This window comes from Polypterus senegalus, chromosome 17 (genome assembly GCF_016835505.1).
Source record: "Polypterus senegalus isolate Bchr_013 chromosome 17, ASM1683550v1, whole genome shotgun sequence".
NCBI lineage: Eukaryota > Metazoa > Chordata > Cladistia > Polypteriformes > Polypteridae > Polypterus > Polypterus senegalus.
Genome location: NC_053170.1, coordinates 72,789,175 through 72,813,556, shown reverse-complemented (window position 1 = coordinate 72,813,556; position 24,382 = coordinate 72,789,175). Strand labels below are relative to the sequence as shown.

Sequence of the window (24,382 nt, the reverse complement as noted above, 5' to 3'; positions counted from 1 at the left end):
GACTGGCCCTGTGTGAGTGCAGGTGTGTGCGCAAGAGTGCCCAGTGATGGGCTGACATCTTGTCCAGGGTTGTTTCCTGTGTTTTGCACAGTGATGGTAGGATAGGCTCTATCCGTACAACCCTGAATTACATTAGCAAGTTTGAGGATGGTATGTTATGCTGTATTAGACTGTGAATTATATCTAAAATATTTATATCTGTTTTTGGATTCTGTCTTCCTTTCAGTACATATGAAGAAGACAAGTGTTAATAGTTAAGAAACACCTTTGGTATAGCGTAAATTCTGAGCATTTCCTATTTGTGATAACATGATCAGATTGCCTTCCACACTTCATTATGAGGCACAAAATGTAATTCCACACTTATTCTAAAGTAAATAAGATTTGAGGCTCTGGTATTTTAGGTTACAAATTAGTAACTTAATGGCCTTAATTTTACAACTTGAAAAATGTTGAATAAATGGGAATTATGTTTTACATTTTATTGCAATAGATACAACCAAAATAGTAGATATGACTGAGAGAAATTAAGGGTTAAATGAGTCTTAATAGATCCTTTGCTCTGAACATGCCATCTCTGATTTAGAAACAACTTTAACAAAGTAGAATTAGTGTATATATTATTTTTATTAATACTGTTTAGTAAAGGATTATTATTATTCATTTATGATCATGGTATGTATAACTCTGCTACTTGAAGTTGTATTCTACAGTGAAGCATTTTTTATGAATTTAAAAAAACATTATGTCTGTCCTTGTGGTTTAAAATGAATTTCGAGGAGCATAATTCCAAATGTTGCCCTGCGGTGGGCTGGCACCCTGCCCAGGGTTTGTTCCTGCCTTGCATCCTGTGCTGGCTGGGATTGGCTCCAGCAGACCCCCATGACTCTGTGTTAGGATATAGCGGGCTGGATAATGACATGACATAATTCCAAATGTGAAACCAAAAAACAAAAAATTACCAAATATGTCAATTTTTCAAGCCAATTGTGTAGTGAATGAAATCTCTTCTCTACCTTCCAGCTAGAATGCCAGAACTATGATAAGATCTGTACAATTTCTGAATCGAGCTAAAAAGGTGGCAAACATCAACATAAATCGACTTTCACCTTCGACTATTTTTCAGCAAATATGCATGCTGTAATACACCGATAATATAATTTATTCACAACATGAGCGTAATAGAACATGGATAAATAGAGTCATTTGCAAGTTCTGTACAGTGTAAGACAAAAGGCAAAAATATGATAAACAGCTTGGGCACCGGATGGGGAAACCCAATATAATTGTTGGAATTAAGAAAAAAAAAAAAAAGTTGCAAAAAAACGACAAAATAACAGCTAGTGCTGTGAGGTGACATCTTTTCAGACATGGACCTTTCAATTGGGGTCTTCTGGTGGTGGCATCCTCTTTACGTTGGCCCCAGCAGAAAAGGCGTGTCCAGAAAGGTAGAAGTGAAATTGACGTCTGAGGCTGAAAGGAAAGGAAAAGACATTAGATGACAGTGCCAACCCTCAACTCAAGGTGAACTGCTAGTTAATAAGCTCTGAAATTGTCTGCCATTTGCGCAAGCGTGACAGCAGACATGAGACAACACCAGAAAATATATATATATATATAAATTTTGAGTTCTATTTGCATAATTTCATCTAAAGAATTAGCATGGAAAACATTTGTTTCGGATCATTTTTAAAATGGTCACAGTTGTGTTCTTTGAGCTGTTTACATGGATAAGTTCTTCACTAGTCCTAAACTTCCTCAGAGCCAGATTCACCACCTGCCCCACCTTCTCCAACATATCTTTTCTGTGTGTGAGTTAATGATGGGCATTTTGATTGATAATAATGATAATAAATATAGAATTGTCTTGTTTTGGTACACAAAACATGGCAACCGCTTAATTAAAAATGATATTATGAGAATTATGTGACTCATTCATGGGTAATGATTCAGTTCACAAATCAAATGAACAAGAATCACCCAACTGGTTCTTGAGAAACGACCCAGTTAGAGCTGAAAATAATTAGATAATGATACATAATAAAGTAAAGCTGAAATGCAAATAATTGTTAAATATTAGAATAACATTTTTATAAGGTTCAGTTTTGTGTGATCAACTTGTTCATACTGTATACAGGTATTCAGTTTCAACTTTAATAGCAATACTAACCTTAGTAATACAATAATACATTTTACTTACATAGGACCTTTCCAATTGTACAAATCATAACAAGTTCTAACATAAAAGAAGTGTTGCTATTGTATTGTACTTGTATGATGAATGAGAGACTGTTTTCATTTGCTGATATTGATATAGTGAACTGAAAATTATCATAAGTGATGTGGTTTGAGACTCATGATTTATGTTTAGCTCGCTGATTTGATTCATTCATGCTGGCAAAATGACTCATATGATTCACTGAAAGAGTCATTCAGAGCAAATTGTTTATGAGTTGCTCATCACTAGTGTGGGGTGCTGAGCTGAACCTTCATACTGAATTTAGAAAGATAAATGTACAACAGATAAAAATTTGTCCTTCACAAAGGTTACAACTTTCTGTTACACCAATAACTACAATATGCTTGCTGACTTTATCTGAACTATCAAAATACAGATGATAGTTCTGTTCACACATCACACAAAGTTTTAAAATTCTTTTGTGTTTTTTTTTTTTTTTATGTTTAGTGTTGATTCACATAGTGAACTTAGTAATAGCATGCACTTTGCCTTGGCTCTCCCAAAAATTTCAGGATTTCAGACTGTAGTACTAGGGTGTTGTACTGTGTTAACCATTATGAATGTACAGTAGTGAGAAGTCAAGCAAAATGACACCTTTTTTTGGCTAACTAAAAAGATTACAATATGCAAGCTTACAAGGCAACTCAGGCCCCTTCTTCAAGCAAAATGTAAACATTACATCTAATCATGTTGAATTCTGAAGCCAAAATTGTTGACTACACAAACCATAATAGATAACACATCATTATGGTGTGTCACTAATAAATTATAGTGCTGGGGAATTATTCATTATTATCTGCAGATGATGGAGTTGTGAGGTTAATTTTAATATAACATACAGTAAATACCAATTAAGTATTTATTCACTATGTACATGGTATCTTACAAAGCCAGGTTTAGAGTGCCACTTGTACTCAAGTGTAGCCTACCATGTTTCTCTGATAATAAGACCTACTCCAAAAATAAGCCCTAGTCATGATTGTCTGCTGAAAAGTAAGGTGCCTAAGGCCAGGTTTATACTTCACGCAATGCGACGCATGAGCCCGAAACATTCATTAAATTCCGAGGACCCCTTCCCACAATATCTCTGAAAGGAATGTTTAATGATTACATCCATCAATTTGGGGATGTGTCCATTCAAGCAGAATTGGCACAAGACAGAAACAAAATCTCTGCACGGGGCATCAGCTCATTGCAAGGTGAACACAAGCACAAACATACACTGGTGTCATTGTAGCTTCACCAAATCCCCAAACCTTCATGTCTTTGGATGGAAAACTGAGCACACTGTGGAAACCCACCAGGAAAACATGCAAACTCCAGGCAGGGATCACAAGGGACATGACTCACTGTGAGACAGCAGCGCTACCGCTCTGACACCGTGGTACCCCATATGTGTAACTATTAGCAGTATTCATTATTTAAATAAAGTTAACGATTTATCTGTAAAATGTAAAATATATATTTATAATGTATTTCATCATGAAAGTGATATCAAAGTCAAAGTGAAGTTTATTGTCATCTCAACCATATACAAGTATACAGATAGACGAAATTGCGAAGCTCAGGCTCCACAGTGTAACAACATGATGTGCAAATAATAAATTAAAAATAGAATTAAAATTAAAAAATTTAAAAATGTTAAATTAAAACACAAACAAGACAAGACATTGCGCAAAGATAGGACAAAGAAGTAGCAACAATATTGATATGTAAGATATGTAATATAATAAATAAATAAATTAATAATAAATAATAGATATAGATAATACAGAGATTATCAGTGTATGATAATAGTTGTTTAAGACATTTGTAAGCAATGACAGGTCAGAATGTTTCACAGCAGAAGGATATCAGGAGTGTGAAAATACTTAAAGGTCAGTATAAGATTTTCAGTTCTTTTCAACATGCACACTCATCTTTGCAGGACAGTGGTTTTCATGTATAAAAGTTCTGTTTTTAGTGGTGGTTGAGGCCGTGTGGAAGGTCCCAGGGGGCAGCCTGGTGTTAAGGACTCTAACAGCTTGGGGGTAAAAACTCTCCTGCAGCCTGGCAGATTTGGCTTTGATACTGCAATATCTTCTCTTGGATGGCAGAAGTGTGAAAAGTCCATGTGAGGGGTGTAAGGGGTCAGTACAAATCTAAGAATTCTAAATGTGCAGAGAGCTGGAATATTATAAATTTAATGTGTTCTGTGTGGCGATGCTGCTTGACACTACTGTCAGGTCAGGAGGAAGCCGCAGAAGCGCGTAGAGATTTAAGAATTGGGTCGGTTTTAAGATGACGTTTACGACAGTCTACTTCAGCGTTTCTCAACCTTTAAGTATTTGAGACCCGAGTTTTCATAACAGTTTTAATCGCGCCCGCCTAGCATTTTTTTGAAATGTAGATGCATATTTTATTATACCTACTTAACTTTTATCGACATTTATCTAACTCTGTATTTATTGTTCTAGTATCAGAATGTAGTTTAAGTTAATTTGTTTTGGTTTTAACAGATTTTTTTTCATATTTTTGATTCTTGTTTTCTTTTTTCACATCTTTGCTCCCCCCTTTTTTATTACTTCGTGCCCCCTCTAGGGGGGCCCGCCCCACAGGTTGAGAACCACTGGTCTACTTTAATGATAAAGTAAACTACGAGGTTAAAGTGGACATTTTGAGTTTAAAGCTAAAATTTCCACTTTAGTCACAAAATAGACATTTTCATTATGTTCTTATTTTTTTTCTTTCTGTGGCTCAAATACACCGCCGTACATTCTGATGATATTGTAAAGGTGCAAAAAAAAAAGACGGCACAGAAGATGGTATGTGAGACTTTTAAAATGTATTGTGTCATTACTTTGGGGAATATGCGACGCTTGAATATCAAAGCACAACGAATGCAATTGTATGTCGGAATTTTGCTTCACCACATTCATCAAACATCGAAGCACACGCATTGATCAGCAAAGCGGCTGGAGTAGCAAGAAGTTCAGGCTGAAATTCAGGGTTTGAATGTGGAGCGTTACGACAATAGAAGATGATATGACTGTATTTGGATAAATGTATATTGTTGTACATGAATAAGATAACCCCTGAAAATAAGCCCTAGTGCATCTTTTGGAGCAAAAATTAATATAAGACCCTGTCTTATTTTCGGGGAAACACGGTAACATTTACCTTTAGTTGTCTTTCTGCCATGTAGCACTTAGTAAGCTATCCACATTTGCCAGTTTTATTAATGTTGTCTTTTTCATTACTGCATGATTATTGTTTATTCAAAACAATCCCAAAGCATACCAATGAGTCAAGGTTTTCTTTATGGTTTGTAGAAGAAGTGTGGATTCTGATACTGAAAATACAAAAAGGTGATTGTTATGCAAATATAAATTGTTTTCAGGAAGATATGTAATTTTATACAAGGAAACAAAAAATCAAACTACAGATATGTAATACACTTGAATTAAGTTATTTTTACATTTTAGTATTTTAATTTAATTAAAATGTATTTGGTAAAAATACCAAATACTGTATTATTAGAGTTTAAAATCAAGCATATATTGGTATTTAATTGTCTGTTAACTTATTTCTTCCAACTTTCTCTGAAACAAAATTCATGAAAAAAAAAATATTGCTGTTTTTAGAATAGAGCATATTGGATTCAAATACCATAGCTAATCATTATGTGGTGTTTCCATGTTCTCGTCATGTTTGCATGCGTTTTTCTCTGTGGAATGCACACCCATACACTTTAGGTTAATCTGCAATTAAACTCACTTCATATGGAGATATGTGTGAGTTTGCCTTCAAGGTTTTCTGGTTTCCCTGCCACATCCTGAAGCTGTCTAGATAGGTCTGGTGTGAGAAGGAGTGCCCTGCAATGGACTTTCACCCCAGTTGGCATTATTTCCACTTAATGTTATTTGGTTAGAGCAGGGGTTCTCAATCACGGTCCTGGAGAGCCGCTGTGGCTACAGTTTTCATTCCAGCCAGTGTCCTAATTAGAACTCAGTCCTTGATGAAAATGAAAGTTGGTGTTTAACTCTATGCCTTGTTAGTGCAGTAAGACAAAATTTTGTTACTTTGTAGATGAGAGGTCCTCAATTACAGTCCTGGAGGTCTCCTATGGCTGCAGGTTTTCACTTTAACCCAGTGATTTCCCAACCTCGGTCCTGGTGGAACACTGTGGCTGCAGGTTTTTGTTCCAACCAGATTCCTAATCAGTGACAACACCTGATAGCACTGATCTCATTTAATTAGCTGGTATTATTTTTCTTTTATTCTACATTCAGAAAAGCACAGCAGCATGCTTTTTACATTTATAAGGCATTTAGAAATATTTCTGCTTTTGCTATTAAATGCTTAACTCTCTTTTGCTGATTTCATTATGTTTTGCCCTTTCTCTGTGCAGTTTTTCCCCTTCATTGTATCTGATTAATGACAGTTAAAAATGAGCAGAGCAGACATGCTGGCAAAGAACACTGAATAATCAAAGGCTGGAACTACTTTAGCATCAGACCCACTATTTAGTAAATAATAGATTAATTAAACAATTAGAACACCTAGAAAAGCAGAATGAAAATCAAGATGAAAATATTGTTAAAAAGAAAAAAATACATTATTCCCATATAACTGCTTGGTACATTTTAATATATATATATACAGGTACTGTATAAATACAGGTAGTCCCCAGGTTACGGACATCCGACCTACGACTTTATATTTATATATTTTTTACGAATTTATATTTTTATTTTTTCTCCAGCCGTCTGGAGTTTTTTTGTTTTTTCTGTCCCCCCCTGGCCATTGAACCTTACTCTTATTCGATGTTAATGTTGATTTATTTTTTATAATTATGTCTTTCATTTTTCTATTCTTTAATATGTAAAGCACTTTGAGCTACTGTTTGTATGAAAATGTGCTATATAAATAAATGTTGTTGTTGTTGTTACGACTTATGAACAAGGCTGCAGCTGCGACGCATGTGCCTCAGTAACTGCCGCTCCGTCATGTTCGGTCTGGGGATGCTGCAAGTGGTGGCTGGAGGGGGGCGATTTCGTTGCTCGCGTAGTGTAGTGTTCCTCGGGCAGCCCCTGGCGGCAAGCGGTGACCTGTGGTCCGTAGTCACCGGCGCCACAGCTCTCGCTCGTGTGCAGGATGATGGTTCGCTGCCCGCCCACTACGCCGCCACAGCTACTGCTCCTGACTAGACGCAGGCTGGATGGAGCGGAGGGGGGTGTTTCACTGCCCGCCCAGCACCCACGGCTGGTAATGCTGCAAGCGGTGACCCAGTTGTGGCTGAACGGAGGCCATTGAGGGTGAACAGGGTGGCGGAGGTAGCACTGTAGTGTGCCTCGGATGGCTGCCTGTTGAATTGAGGTTGAGCGATTCACTACCCACATTTGGCCTCACCATGTTCGTTCTCAGTGGGAAGACGCTGCAGGCACTGTAGTGGAGGTGACTGTGAAGTGGGCTGGTGATGAACCCCCCGTCGCCGCCCCCAGTCATTCTCAATAGCAAGCCTGCTTGTACTGTTACGCACATAGCAGGAGGTTGTCTCGTCAATACATCAGACGTGTTGACTGGTGCCTTCCAGCTGTGATAGCCTGTACTGTATAGCGCTGTGCAGAAGAGCTCATCTTAACCTTTTGTCTTCACCCTTCAAGAATGTCTCTGAAACACAAACCTGATGCAAGTGCTGGTGATACAGTAAAGAAGAGAAAAACCATCACCATTGAAAATAAGGTAGAAAGAAAAAACAGGTCAGAGAGAGGTGAAACTCCATCATTCATTGGCAGAGCCATTGGTTACTGTCGGTCAACAATAGTATTTATTAAAATAATGTACCTGTTAAGACTTACATACAAATTCAACTTAAGTCAAACCTACAGTCCCAATCTTGTATGTAACATGGGGACTGCCTGTGTGTGTATATATATATATATATATATATATATATATATATATATATATATATATATATTTTTTTTTTTTTCTCTCACCAAACTTGGTTTTCTAATTTCTATATTGTTCCCAAAACACAGAACTTGGGAAATAACACATCACTTAATTAGCCCAGGAGTCCAATTAAAAACAGAAACTGGTTGGAACAAAAACTTGCAGCCACCATTTTATTTGCTACTAAAGCAATACATTTTTGGGCTTAATTTTAGTTCTCTTGCCTGTTACCATTCTGAATCCTTAATTGCCTATTTTAGATTTTAGCAGCTGCACTTAAGTTTTAATTGTTGCCTGTTTTCTTAATCAGACATTAGTTAATAATGAAATGCAGCTAACCAATAAACCAGCAACTTTCCAGCTAAAGTGTTTACCATGAAGTATCTGTGATAAAACAAAAATGTTTAGAAATGAATGAGAGGGAAATTAGAAGGACCATTAAGTTTAAATCTATTGTGGTCCACAAAAAACATGGATAATGTTCTCACAGAAGGAAACTCTATAGTGCAATTAAAATTGCTCTTGGATGAATGCAAGCATTACCAAGCTAAATAGTTCAATACCAGCTTTCATTATCATCAAGGACTGCTTTTTAATTAGGAAACTAGTTGGAATAAAAACCTGCAGCCACTGCAGCCCTCCAGGACTGTGATTGAGGACCCCTGGGTTAGAGTTAGTATTAAGAGAGTTTAAAAATGGCATATTATATTAGTTTAATTATTGCCTGTTTGATCTGGATCACATTTGTATTTTCTTACTATTAACTACATCATTTATTAAAGTGTTTAATATTTTCTTCATGTGTAGTCATTTAAATGGCACTTATAATAAATGGCACTAAACAACATAATGAATGATTTCACATGCAGCTAAAAAGACACAGAAGGCAAATTGTGAAGGATAAAATTTGGACCAAGAGAACTGTGAGGAAATGGGGCAGGAAGAATGAATTGGGGTATATAGCACTTCACCTTTTCAGTTGTTGTCTTTCTAGAATGGCAGTAGATGATTTAATTCTCATCAGTCAAAAAACAGTGATCACCAGACATAATTTGTGGGAAAGCTGCTTTTTTATAATAGGGTATCCAATTTCAAAAAAATGTTACCACTGAGAGACATGTCATTCTTTTGAAATCACTTTTCATCTGTCATAATTAATAATATAGAATTCACATTGAAACTGGCTTTATCTTAGATCCCTTGCTTTCCTCAGATTCCTGGAGCTGGGACAGCCTTAACACGCAAGTGGCTTCCTCGTTCACAGAAACCCTTGTCTCAGAAGGAGGACACAGCAGCATCTCACTGCTCCAGTGCTATCAGTGCAGAGATCAAGCAGCTGCGTGCCCGTCGTAAGACTGCCCGAATGCTGATTGTGGTGCTGCTTGTGTTTTCTCTATGCTACCTACCAATCAGCATCCTAAATATCCTCAAGAGGTATTGTGCCTGTAGATCTCATTTTAACTTCTCTCAGACTCCATTTACTATTTGGGTTAAGACTGCGTTTAGCATGAAGGTTTCATGGATTTTGTTTTGCTTTGCTTTTCAGGGTATTTGGATACTTTGAAAACACAAATGACAGAGAGGCCATTTATGCATGGTTTACATTCTCCCACTGGCTTGTTTATGCTAACAGTGCAGCAAACCCCATCATCTATAATTTTCTGAGTGGTGAGTGTACTGTTCATGTTTGAAATCTATTCTGAAGATGTTTGGTATTGGCCTTTAATGGAAACCCTCAAGGCCTGCTATTATTTCAAGATCATATTTCACACTCATCCTATGTACTTGTTTCCTTTTTTTCCTCATGTAGGAAAATTTCGGGAGGAGTTTAAGACAGCCTTTTCTTGTTGTACCAAAAGCTTTACAGCATGCCGTCATGTTAATGTTCAACATGTGAAACGAAGCACCAGCCAGAAATCTCTTACTGGCAACAGTAAATTTGACAGCATTTCCAAGGTAACTGAACATGTGGCTGTTGGCAGTGTCGCCACAGTTCTTGGATAGACAACAAAGAAACATATTGGTCTGTACAGCACATCAAGGAGCCATTACTACTGAACATGTTCCAAAGCATGGTGGAATTCTGAAAGCTGCAGATGGGGTTTGCAGATATTACTGCTAAACATTGCACTGGACTGCAGATGGCATGTGGGACCTGATAGCAGAGTGGTCACACACCAATTACAAATATAAGGTGCTAGAAAGTGACTTTTATTAAAAAATACTTTCTGTAACTCCGTTTGAAGAACTTATGTAGAGACTAAATGTTGACTCAGTATCACCAAGTATTTCATTTCAATTAAAAACGATGAACAGAAAAACTTTGAGTACTGGCAATAAAAGATTGCCTGTTCATTTCTCAGCTTGCAGCTTTATTTTTCCAAGTTTCTACAATTTGAACAAAGTGGAAATTACCTAACAATTGGAAGGCTCAATGCAGAGATGAACCTGAAACCTGCTCTGCAAAGCACTATGAGTGAGAAGAAAGCTTTGGTGCATGTCTGTCAAAAACATGAGCAACCTAATGTATTGTTGTGCACATGGATTGAACTTCAGCAGGGTGGCCCTCTGCTTCCAGAGTGTGTGACATGCAGCAGTTGCTTGGTCAGAACCTAAGACCAATCTGATCCAAGTATAAAATACTGTGTGTGGAGAAAATGATTTGCAGTTGACTTTGGCCCTTTATAAACCTCAAACCGCTATGCTGCTTGTTTCCTTTATTTCGCTCTGCGTGTTGTAATGCTTATGGAAATGTAAACCTTTTGTGTGCAGCTCATTGTGGTTCTGCATGACATGCCTTATTGTTTCACTGACCATGTTGTATTTTATATTTGCACAGTTGTCCCAGGAGACAGTAATTTAAAAGTTTACAAAATAAACATAAAATAAATTTAGTATAAATATAAAAGATATTGATGCATAAGTACAAGAAATGTATTATCAATTATTGTTTTCTTCAATGTCATTGCTCAATATTATCTAATGATATTTTAAAAAGTAGTAAGTCAAATATTATTAAAAAGAACAATGTGCAGAGCAGAGTCTAATATCTCCTGGATATATCCAGTGGCCGTACTTGCTCTTAATATTTTCACAAACACGATGCTTACAATACAAATTTACTGTCACTATTCTGTTGTACAGGGCACATGAACAAATAAAACACTAAGATGCTGATCAAAGTCAGTATTTTAAGAGTTATGGTATAATTATAGGAAAACAGTTTATATAATACCTTTTATGAAGTAGACCATTCTAATTACTTTACAAAATCACTTTTTGACATATGTGTTTTTAAAAATGAAGCAGTGACATTTTAAGTGACTTTGAGTTGGAGGAGTAGTATTTAAAACAGGGTCCTTGATGTCACAGGTCTAGCTGATTAGCCTCTGCACTACTTTGTTTATTCATTTTGTAAACAGTTAGATGCAAGTTTTAGGGCTGCATGAGTCTGAAAAATATACATTTTTCATTGAGCATGAGGTATCACAAAGCTGAACAGAGAGCCAAGTCATCAGAGGGCATGTTTATACATACGTCCACACTCTATTGATTTAATGCCACGAGTTAACCTACCATAAAATTATGATGATGTTGGAGGAAAAACACCTACATATATAAAGAGAACCTGGAGAGAATGTGGACACCACACACAAACACTGACAACCTCATTCTCCAGGAATTGTGAGGTAGTAATGTTAGTCACTGCACTACCATGCCACTCTTCTACAAATATATCTGTCTGTCCATTACTAAAACACTTCAATATAGAGTGGAAATATAGGAACCAAAGCTTATTACAACAGCATTAGGCTCAAGGCAGAAACTTGCTCTGGAAAGGTTATCTGGTTTCAGTTCCCAGTTCATCTGACATGTGCACCTTTGAAATGCTGGAAGACATCCCATGCAGATATTTACTTAGACCTTCAGTGTCATGAGTGAACAGTGCCAATCATGATGATGACACTGTGCCACTCCATTTACAAGTATAAAATAGTGAAATTATATTGTTCCTCCATTTCCTGTCCTTCGGCCTTGTACAGATACTTTCAGCAATCAGGTATATTTTCAATCACCTCCTGTTAAGATATTAATGGAGAGACTTACACATTACCACAGGATTTTAGCTTGCATGCAACCTGGGTTATAGTAATGTGGTCTGCTGCAAATTAATTGAGAAGGAACATTTAAACAATACTTGAGGTGGCCGTTGTTTGAATATTCCTTATACTTCACTGTTTGAGTCTTTTATCATACATTTTGTTAAATATGACCTTGCTGTAGATTAGCACCTTATCTGCAGGTGGTTTCTGTTTCTTCAGGGTAGGCTAACTGCACCCACAACATTGCAATACACTGGTTCAAAAATAGATGGAAATAATTTTAGTGTAAATGAGTCAAATTGCTTTCTACTGAGACATTGTAAACCAGTCTGATTATCATGACCACCTTTCTAATATTTCTGTGAATTCCTTTATTTGGTAAAAACCTAGTAGTGAGATTTTGTTTTAAAAGCCACTTATTTGATTATTTTTTTTAACATTTTATTGATTTTATTAAAATCAAATAACATTCCGTATAAGTAAGTCATGTTTAACAAAACTAAGTTTGAAACAAATCAACCCCAACCCAGGAGAGCTCGACCAGCAGAGTAAAACTTTAATAATAGTAAAAATATGTAAAATAAATTAATAAAAATAAATATAATAAAAAAGAGGAGAGAATTGACTTTATCAATTTAAATGCTTATTCTAAAATGTTGTTGATTAAATCCTGCCAAGTTTTGAAAATGTTTTTACAGATCCTGTAAGTGAGAATCAGATTTTTCCCAATTTCAAATAATATATAACATCACTTACCCACTGACTTAAAAGAGGTGGATTAGGATTCTTCCAGTTGAGCAGGATAAGTCTACGTGTGTAGACTCTAATAGTGAAGTAAAGGCAATTACAATTTTTTTTTTTTTTCTCCACTTTAAGCCCATCTGGAAGTACACCAAACACAACTGTTAGTGGATTAGGAGGGATTGTGACACCATGGCTGTCTGAAAGCCATTTAAAGATTTTGGTCCAAAATTGTGTGAATTTGGTGCATGTCCAATGAGGCTGGAACTTGATTGAAACATTTGCAGGTTGGATCTTGCCCTGGAAACATTTTGGACAATTTTAAATGAGACAGATGTGCTCAATATATAATTTCAACTTGAATAATTGTATGTTTTGCGCATATGGAGCTCGAGTGAATTCTGTGCATTGCTACCTTCCACTCCTTTTCTGAGATGCTGAGTGAGAGATGCTTTTCCCCACTGTACTCTGGGATCTTTTAAAGGGAGGGACTGTAAAATGTTTTCATATATTATGCAAATGCTGTCTGAGGCCTCAAGACTGATCAATAATTTTTCCAGAATACAGGTAGGTGGGAGGTGTGTACGTTTGAGAGGGTGGAAAAAGGTGGATCTCGTGCAGAGGTGCCACAGATAAAAGCTACTCTATCTTAAAATAGTTCCTACATTGGCTCCATATTCTGAGTGAGTGAAGCACTATTGGGTTGTCATTATATTGGTGATGACTTGTACTTACAGTATAATGGGGTACAAAGCAAGGAATATAAATACTGCAGGATTTTATTTGTATTGCAGACCAAGCCTGTGTCTGCTTATCTATTTGTGTCAATGTCCAGGCTTTTATAGCTTTTATATTTGCCACCCATTAATAAATCTGAAAGTTAAGTAGAGCAATACCACCTTCTGCCTTAGGTCTTTGTAGGGTCGCCTTTTGGAAATGTGGATGTTTTGAATTCCAAATAAATGAGGTTATGATTGAATCTAATTTCTTAAAAAATTATTTATTGATGTACTGTATATTGGAATGTTTTGAAATACCAAAAGAAGCTTAGGAAAGATATTCATCTTGCCAATGTTAATTCTTCCAGCTAAAGTTAGATGGAGGGTAGACCATCTGTGCAAGTCTTGCTTATTTTTTTCCATGCAGACAGCGGAATTTGGTTAATAAAGAGCTTAATGTTTATTTGTGATGTTTACCCCTAGGTATGTCAACTGATCTGCGATGATAAAAGGGAAGTTGTCCAATCTAATATTGTGTGCTTGAGAATTCACTGGAAAGAGCACACTTTTATTAAAATTAATTCTGATACCAGAAATATTCTGAAATTCTTTTAGTGCTGTTTGGACTGCAGGCACAGTATTTTGTGGATCATATATATAGTATAGTACCATATCATCTTCATATATAGAAATTTTCTATTCATGTCTTTCTCTGATAATCCCCTTTATCTCGACAGTAAGCCGCCAGTGGCTCAATGGCAATTGCAAAAAGCAGTGGTGATAAGGGGCATCCTTGTCTAGTACCACGTTCTAGTTTGAAGTACTCTGAATTAATGTTATTAATACAAACTGAAGCTTCTGGACTGGTATACAGTAGTTTGATCCATACACAAATGTCGGGCCAAACCCAAATTTCTCCAGTATTGGTGAAAAGGTAGTTCCATTCAACCATATCAAAAGCCATTTAAAGGGAAAAACTATTATTTTTGAAAAGTGAATAGTCTTCTGCACAATAAAAGTAATGCAATACATATCTTGATTAGCACTAACACTGTAAAATGAAAATATGTATACTGAGCACTGAAAGCTCATTAAGAACAGACATTGTTTCTGTACTGCAAACAGGGCAAAAGTCACATCAGATGTCACGAGGCAACACATATGCCATCTCTTGTCAGATAAAGTATGATAATTGGAGAGGAAGACATCACATACACTTGTTTGGACGGAGAAGCAAAGAAAGCAGCACAGAAAGGTTGTGCTTTTTGGGTAGAGGGTTCCTGCACTTTACCAAGGGAAATGCCAATATCCCCACTTGCAGGGCATCAACTTTCCTAACCAATGAGGCTTTCCGTTATTATGGTTGGCAGGCTTCTGAAAGGCAGATCTAGGAGCAGCAACTTTAATCCAGATTTCCATACACGTAAGGTATTGGGACGGATCTACTATAAAACTAATAAAGCTTAAGCTTCAGGGCCACTAATCCAGGAGGGGCTTCAGTAGTGACTTTAGTCCACATTGTTTAAAAATTTTGTGCATCTTCTGTATGTGAAGGATTTAAAATAATAATATTATTAATAATATAGTGTAATTCAATACAAAATTATAGTTAAAATAAAAATTTAAAGGTTAATTTTTAAAACTTCTGATTGACCTGGAAGAACTTCCATTGAACTATGCCATGGCACTGGAGTTACTCCCAGGTCAGAGCTGCTCTGCCTCATCCAAACGAGTCAGAGCTGGAAGAGGAGACAGGCAACACTTCCCTGGAAGGAGTCGAGGAGAAGCAAGAGAGGGAAAAGAAAAACAATTTATAATTGTGGAGTTCTACATTGATAAAAAAAGCCTTTTGTAAGGTAATTGTAAATAATAAACCTTACATTTTTCACTGAGGATTTATGTCTGTATAGTTCTGTTTGTGGTTTGGGGTGCTGCAATACCCCCTACTGGTCACAAACTATTGATATAGACTTAAGAGAGACTTAAAACATTTCTTGTTTTCTACATGGATACCAATACTGCCAGTGTATTTTCTTCTTTGGTTCCAAGATGGATTATAAAAACTGGATTTTTTCCATTACTGGATTAGACATTTAAATAGGGACTGCCCAGGTGCATCTAATAGTCTGTTACTGCTGTGTAAAAAAAACGTAACAAATGCTTTGTGTAAATTACTTAGCAAAAGATAACGAATACGTGCACTAATGTTTAAGAGCAATATTTTGGTTTCTGTTTGTCTGATTTAGTTCAGAATTAGCATATTTCATTTTTCATGGCACACAAACCACTAATGTAAGTTGTGTTGTTCAGTTAGGTAACATTGGAAATTGGACTTTATAATTTTCTATAACATTAGAAAGAAAAATGTTTGAAAATGTTCTATAAAGTATGTTCATATTTACATCTGATTACACTAGTAAAATTTTAGCAACAAAAAACAAAAAAAATTAAAAAGGCATTCAGTATTTTAAAGACACCCACAAACAGCACAGCAAGTTAAATTTTCAGAAATCTTGTATATGATTTTAAGAAAGAGGTTTTTGATTTTTTTAGAAGTATGAATTATAGGGTAATTGGTGATTCATACAGTATTCTCATGTTGAGTGTGTGTGTGAATGAGTGAGCACCATGATGGACCAGTGCCCTGTCCGAGTTTAGTTCCTGCCAGGTGCCCGATACTGCTAGGAAAGCTCCAGGACCTGGATTGAGATGGTTTCAAAATGTTGTGTTTTGTTCAAAATATTGTGTTATCCATATCTTAATGTTTCTAAAATGGAGTTTACAAGGATCAACAGATTCCTATTAAGTCAAATTTTATTGGTCAAGCAAGCCACTCTGTTAACACACAAAAGTTTTCTTTATTAGCATCCGTTATCTTGGGAAAGTAGTCCAGGAGTTGTGCAGTTGGATTTTTTAAATTTTGTTTGACATTATCAGCAAATGCAGACATAAAAACATGTAGTATTGATCAACATTGATTACAAAGTTAAAACTCAAAGGAAAAACCTAGTGTTAATAATGTTAAGATGCAACATAGTACTATTTCTCATTGACTTAGCCATAACCTTGACCATGCACACCACCATTCCGCTTGTACAGTCTGTTTCTGGCCATGTCCTCCATTCTCAGTTTCTTAGTAACTGTACATATCTAGTAGTATTCTCACAATCATTGAGTTATCTAGTGGGGAATTCAAGTCTCTGAAATCCTATGGTCATCCTTGGTCTTTATTTACATTAACTCAGTTATACTTGATTTTGACCTTGATGTTTCCATTCTAATCTAAGTCATCAATTACTCTTTGGTGTTTGTTAGTTTTTTCTGAGTGCTTACTCTATTTACTCCTGTTAGCCTCCTTACTTCTGTTAGTCTAATTCATGTGAATTGATACTTTAATAATATCACCAACTGCTCCTGTCCTGTGAATCCTTCATGATCATAGACATTCCTGATCTTAGATGACAGTTAATAGTGAAAACCAAAGAAAACATGAAGAATCACATTGCGTATTGACATGATACCAGCTCATTTATCTACAAATGAAAGTCTTAATTAAAAAGAATTTGAATAATGATCTGGAATGGTTTAGTTACTGTATATGATCATGAATATGATCGTGCAAGCTTATAAAACAGAATCATTGAAACAGAAAAAGAAACATTTGCTTCAGATGTTTCCCACCAAGCAAATGCACATAATGAAATCAGCTACTTCAACTACTTTAAGGATACTAGGTATCTAAATGAGATATTTATCTGATCAAAATGATCAAGGTGACTAATGAAATTATACATTCGGCTCTGAACTCTCTAACTTATGAAGATACTGACTAGCAGTCATTTTCTCTCTTTGCACTACATAATTGCTTTCTCAGCTATATTTCATTCTGATGTTTCTATTCCTCCATAACTAGATTCACATCTTGGACTCTAGTTTCTCCATATCTGTCTCATGCGTCATCTTATGCTGATTCTGCTTCTCTACCAGGCTCTCTGCCAAAATCTCAGGTCCCCCTGCTTTCAAGATCTCTGTACCAAAATTTACATATTTTATTCTGTTCAATTATCATCTGATCTCACATTTTCCTCCTTTTGTTAAAATGATTGACCACTTTATTTTCATTAAACTTATTTCACGTCTACAGTATAGGTGTCTAAATAATTCTAGCTTAATTTCTTACTCAACAGCGGATCTAAAATGGCTCCCATGCAGGGTGTCAGAGAGATCCCTTTCATTATTATTCCTATTTGAGTTTACATTTTTACTCTCAATGAGCACAAAGCAATTCTAAGTTATTTTAGGACTACGTTATTTTAGGTCTGCTAGTTAGCCTGTGTTTGTTACTATGCAGTGTTAATCATTCACAAACTTACTATATGATGGAAATGGCACTGGGAATATAAAGGAGTCTAAATAGTATTCTATGTTTAAGCACTGAACATGTTTGCTGTTATGAAATCCTCTATTTTTTTATGTTAAAATATTTTTGACTGGTTATGACCATTTGCCTATTTTTGAACACTGTCCTTGTTTAACACTTTCAATAATGCTGTTTGAGCCTGCCATCTTATTTTATGATTACTTATCTTTTAAATTAGAGTTCAAGGACTTTGGATTTCAAAGTAAAATATAACTTTTGCTTGTTTGCCATTGCTTCTGTCTACATTTGCATCTTAACCTTTGCTCCTTCTGCTAGCCATACATTACAGAGCAGCACACTTCCTGTGGCAGAAGATGGATCAGCAGGCAGTAGAAGAAGAAATAATGAGAAGACTCTGGAGATGGATTGAGAATACACCACACAAGCCGACTACAAATATCACCAGGCAAGCCCTCACCTGGAATCCTTAGGTTAAGCAGAAAAGAGCATAATCACGTGATATCTAAAACTGAGGTCTGGAGGTGGACATTAAAAGACTGAACTACTCCCATAGCCAGCTGAAAAGAAGGGCCCAGGACAGTGGTGGCTGGAGGACTCTTATCAGCAGCCTAATCTCCAAAAGGGGTAATAAGTAATAAATATATTTCATGAGAGTCCTGCATCTTGGCTTTTTCCACAGGTAAGCTGTGTCACACACGTGCGCATGGGAGGCAGCTAAAGGGCTTGAGTGAAGGCAGTTCGGAGGCATGCCGGGTGTGGCAGAGTGCACTGACTCTTTTCTCCCTTGCCTGTAGACCATCCCCGGGGGATTTCACCTGGCTCTCCTGACATCACTTCCGGGACTGAGCCAATGGAAGTCGGCCACACCAGCTCCAGTCCCTCTGATGTCACCTCCGGCTACGAACCAATGGTGGAAGACCACGTGCCAGATCCATATGACCTCACTTCCTGTCTCCCCCTTTAAAACCTGCCCCTTTTCCTTTGTTTCCTCAGTCTTGTACTGGACTCGGTTGAATGCACTTCAGTGCTGTTTGTTCTGATAAAACGACTTTTTGCAGCCAGGATACACATTATACGGGTGGCTGCCTCAACTCTTTATCTGTCCATGTCTCGTTCTTGTGACAGCTGGTACTAAGAAGCTGCATTGTGTATGATCCCAATTGTGTGAGTGTGTCTAGTCAGAGTCTGCCTTTGTCTCATTAGTTTCAATTTTTTTGCAAGAAATATTTTCAAATTTGTATCAATTTGTAATGTATATCATCTTGATATGTCATTAAAATGTAGTTAAGTTTTACTTTGTATTTTGTGCCTATTGTATTACTTTAATATTATTTGTTTTGCAACAAATCAGTGGTGTTACTGTGAATGATATAAAATGTACTATATATATAAAAAATGGATCTGAGTCTTGTGTGATGCTTCTCAAAGCATATGAGTAAAAGATTGTTTCAAGGATACAAAAGAGGAAATTCTGGGGATTGGGCAAGTTACCAATCTTACAATTCCAAAGTAATTTCAATTAAACAGATGGCACAGAAGAAAGTAATTAATATTGCAGTTAAAATGTTAGTCCACTTTTCATTATACTGCTTCTTTCATATTCCACTTTGACTGTGTTTAAACTAAAGACTGTGACCTTTTTCCAGTGTAATGGTGAACATTAGCAGTCCGTACTGTGCCATCTCTTGTGCTGTATAATTAAAAATATTGAACTGAATATTGAATAACAACACACTGTTTTTTTAACTTAGGGTTAGCTTTATGTGATAAAGAAGTTGGCTTCAAGAAATACAAACAGAGGCTCAACATTTCATCAGGAGTGGCAATGTTAAACTCTTCCTTGGTTTCACTCCTACTCTTCTGAGGAGATGCCTGGCTGGGAAGAGGTTATGGTAAGGGCAAGGGAACCTCCAGGATGATACAGAGAAAGCAGAGGTTAAACAGAAAGCCTCCAAGACAAAGAAAGAATGTTTTTATGCCAATATTTTTATTTATTTATTACTTTTATTTGATATACTGTATTAATCTCCAGGGGAAAATTGTCTTTTCACATGACCTTTTGGTATGGAACCACAGTAGCTACTAAGAGGCAGTATATTTTGTAAGGGCACTTCATCCTCTTCATGCCCCAGAGTACATGTGACAGGATCACCCTTATGAATGAGACAGAGAGATGACCTGGACAAAAGCATATACTGTTTTTCCTTGACAGTAAGGTGCTTCTTTCTAAAAGAGAAGATTAAGTCACTAAGTGAATCCTGGAAGATGCAATACTTCCACTATAGCACCAGAAAATAGCATAAATTACTGGGTTGTGTAGGACAAAGTGGACATTGGCCATTCTGCTAGGTTTTAGTGGCACCAAACCTGTCAAGAAAGCAGATTTAACAGGGATGCAGGCATCCAACTGCACAAAACCCCCACTTGCATTCCAAACTGGATCCTCTGGGCTTCATCTGATAAGAAAGGTGAAAATCAGAGTTGCACTAACATCTCTCCTGAGGTCCTCCTGCAGACCTCTTGAGCAAGAAGAACCTAAATGAACTCAAGTTATGATAAAGACCTATATAATTTAAGGGATGACAAATAAGATGACCAGAAGAACCCATCTATTAAAAAAACACTGACTCGTAACTGGAAATGACTTTAATCCAATCTGTCCTTTAAAACCACACAAACGCCATCTCTCAAAGTAAGTGAGAAAGAACAGAAGGAGAGAATGGCAAGTTTAGTGAAGTTTAAGGATTCTCTCTGGGCACCCTTTTTGGGATACTCTCAGGGTGAAGGAACTCTCCAAAATGACTGAAAATATGTGAATCCTGATATCCGAACCTAAAAGTTGTGAGAGAAACTGAATACGACAAACTCTTATCATTGTGGACCAGGAACCTAGACCAAGTCTGTCAAGCCACAGCAGAAGGCAAGCTATGTAAGCAGCAGAACAGTGCTGACAAGGATCATGCAACAAAGCGAAAAAGAGTACTCCAACGGATGAATAATCTTCCACTTGGACCCAGAGCAACAACAAAGCAACAACTGCACACAACATCGGACATCATCCATAAAGACTTGGTATTGTAAAACTATTTATCTGTGCCAAGATAAAGTAGAACTCTAAATACCAGTAAACAACCAACCTATATGTTGGTTGTTGGTTGCTCAAAAAAATTAAAGGAACACTTTGAAAACACATCAGATAACAATAGGAAAAAAACATTCTGGATATCTATGCTGATATGGTTTGGGTAATGTGTTAGGAACGAAAGGATACCACATCGTTTGATGGAAATGAAAATTATCATCCTGCAGAGGGCTGAATTCAAAGACACCCCGAAAATCAAATTGAAAAAATGACGTGGCAGGCTAGTCCATTTTGCCAAAATTTCATTGCAGCAACTCAAAATCATACTCAGTAGTTTGTATGGCCCCCATGTGCTTGTAGGCATGCCTGAAAATGTCATGCTCATAATGAGACGACGGATGGTGTCCTAGGGGTTCTCCTCACAGATCTGGACCAGGGCATCACTGAGCTCCTGGACAGTCTGAGGTGCAACCTGGCAGCATAGGATGGACCAAAACATAGTGTCCCAGATGTATTCTTTAGATTTAGGTCAGGCGAGCATGGGGGATAGTCAATTGTATCAATTCTTTCATCCTCTAGGAACTGCCTGCATATTCTCGTCACATGAGGCCGGCATTGTCGTGCACCAGGAGGAGCCCAGGACCCACTGCACCAACACAGGGTCTGACAGTGGGTACAAGGATTTCATCCTGATACCTAATGGCAGTCAAGGTGCCATTGTCTAGCTTAGGCATCCCTTAATGTACACGCCTCCCCAGACCATCATTGATCCACCACCAAATTAACTGGTCATGCTGACTATGTTACAGGCAACATAATGTTCTCCACATCTTCTTCAGACCCATTCATTTCTATCAAATATGCTCAGGGTGAAACTGCTCTCTTCTGTGAAAAGCACAGGGTGCCAATGGTGGAACTACCAATTCTGGTATTCTATGGCAATAGTCAATTAAGCTCCACAATGTGGGGCAGTGAGCACAGGGCCCACTAGTGGACGTCAGGCCCTCAGGCCACCCTCATGAAGTCTGTTTCTGATTGTTTGGTCAGAGACATTCACGAAAGTGGCCTGCTGGAGGTAATTTTGTAGGGCATTGGCAGTGTTCATCCTGTTCCTCCTTGCCTAAAGGAGCAGCTACTAATTCTGGTGATGGGTTAAAGACCTTCTACAGCCCTGTCCAGCTCTCCTAGAGTAACTGCCTGTCTCCTGGAATCTCCTCCATGCCCTCGAGACTGTGCTGGGACACACAGCAAACCTTCTGGCAATGGCACGTATTGATGTGCCATCCTGGAGAAGTTGGACTATCTTTGCAACCTTTGTAGGGTCCAGGTATTGCCTTGTGCTACCAGTAGTGACACTGACCATAGCCAAATGGAAAACTAGTGAAAAAAACACTCAGAAAAGATGAGGAGGGAAAAATGTCAGTGGCCTCCACCTGTTAAACATTCCTGTTTTGTGGGTCATCTCATTGTTGCCCCTCTAATATACCTGTTGTTAATTTCATTAACACCCAAACAGCTGAAACTGATTAACAAACACCTCTGCTACTTAACTGAACAGATCAATATCTCAGAAGATTCATTGACTTGATGCTATACTCTCATTAAAAAGTGTTCCTTTAATTTTTTGAGCAGTATATGTGCACTTATCATGCTTCAATAATCTTTGTGTATATTAATAAAGTGCATTATTCTGTTTCTTAAAACAAGTGTGCATCAGTTAACTTGATATACAGTAAGTCTAAAGGCCAGAGACCCGCCTCCTACAACAGAGAAAGGTAAGGTAAATAAAATAGGAGCCTTGACAAATAATTGGATTAAAAACGAATGGGTTATTGCTGAGGGGAAAAACTGAAAATTAATTAAGTTAAAAATGTCTTTTTCAATTCCCATATTATTATGGTGTCCTCCTGGATGGCCATCTTATTGACTATTAATCAATCAAACATCTTATAGCTGTATCTCTTAACAGAGCACCCAACAAAAAAAATATCTTAGGCCAGCAGGGATACCAAAAGCCACTAGACTGAATTCCAGCCTGGTGTAAGGGGAGCAATATTATGTCAATCCTTGACTCCGGATGGAATTCTAAGGCTTGACCAGAGGTGGCATCAACAAAGGTTTTAAAGTTGCCTTAAAGCCAAAAGACCTTTGAGTCTGGGGTTTGACTTAAACATTCTTCTTTCAAGTCTTAGTTGAAGGGAAAACAGAGGGCTAATGTCAAGACAGGAAGAGAGAGGGGATGTGAGAAAGCATTGCTTCTGAGTACCCAGCAGATGGGCAAACGGGTTTGCCAAACTTCATGGACAAACAGGCACTCAATTCTTGCTAGCAAAACCCATAAAGATAGTTGATGTTTTGTTTCTGTTCTGTTTATGTTGTTACTTTTTTTTTCTCCTTATAGTTATCCTTCCCTTGATTTGTTGGATTTATTAAAGGAACCATTTTTGTATAAAGTTTCCCTCCTTGATATTTCTTAAATGTGGAAGGTTGCCTCTTCCTATTACATTCTAAATAGCAACTTGGTTATTAAATGATAATGGTTCTAATTCATCCACATCAGCACTTGGTTATTTTCAGTATCATTTAGTATCATGACAAATGTGATCTTAGATTTTTCATGTAAGCAAGACAGAAGTTTCAAGGTAAGGTAAGCTATTTAAGATAAGAAAGGCAGATGCTTTAAAGGAAGGTAGTTTTTTTCACCAATTAACTTGTGGCATCTTGTTGCATGTTAATTGGCACCTGCAGGAAAGAATTTCATTCTAATCTGTACATGCAACAATAATAACACTATAAACCTACTTTAAAGAATAAAGAAATACATACAATGTCTTGTTTATCCAACTGCTGTTGCCAAAACTGTTTTCTTCAGTACCCACAAACACCACAAATTTCCAGTTAATTCTTTAAGTAAATGTTAAATCACATCTATAATCTTTCTTGCCTCCTATGAAGCTAACAGTGGTTAGTGAATGTATCACTGTCTGACAGCTATCTAGCAATCAATTCATACAGCACATGTAGTTTTGAGCCAACTTAAACTCATTCTGGGTCACAGGAGGGCAGGAGCCTATCCTCAGTATACAGCCAGTGGTTGTCAACTAGCCAATCAGTGTACATACCGAATGAATATCACCCCAAAGTGGTATGTTGCTTTAAGATTAAAAGAATGCTAGATTT

At 37.1% G+C, this 24,382-nt stretch overlaps 1 protein-coding gene and 1 long non-coding RNA gene across 5 annotated transcripts in view; one reads left to right on the top strand and one right to left on the bottom strand.

Annotated features, from left to right (window-relative positions):
- The window catches only part of LOC120518106 (orexin receptor type 1-like), a 74,484-nt gene extending 63,469 nt beyond the window's left edge, over window positions 1-11,015 (top strand). For all 4 annotated transcript variants that reach the window (XM_039740709.1, XM_039740706.1, XM_039740707.1 and 1 more), the window contains 3 exons: window positions 9,390-9,610; window positions 9,723-9,844; window positions 9,987-11,015. In XM_039740709.1, coding sequence (XP_039596643.1) covers window positions 9,390-9,610; window positions 9,723-9,844; window positions 9,987-10,180 — 537 coding nt within the window. In that variant the 3' untranslated portion in view covers window positions 10,181-11,015. The remainder of the gene's footprint in view (window positions 1-9,389; window positions 9,611-9,722; window positions 9,845-9,986) is intronic.
- LOC120518109 overlaps window positions 1-24,382 on the bottom strand; it is a 100,013-nt gene that overhangs the window by 55,579 nt on the left and 20,052 nt on the right. Inside the window, exon 2 of the long non-coding RNA XR_005631180.1 lies at window positions 1,377-1,473. This is a non-coding gene — a long non-coding RNA (uncharacterized LOC120518109). The remainder of the gene's footprint in view (window positions 1-1,376; window positions 1,474-24,382) is intronic.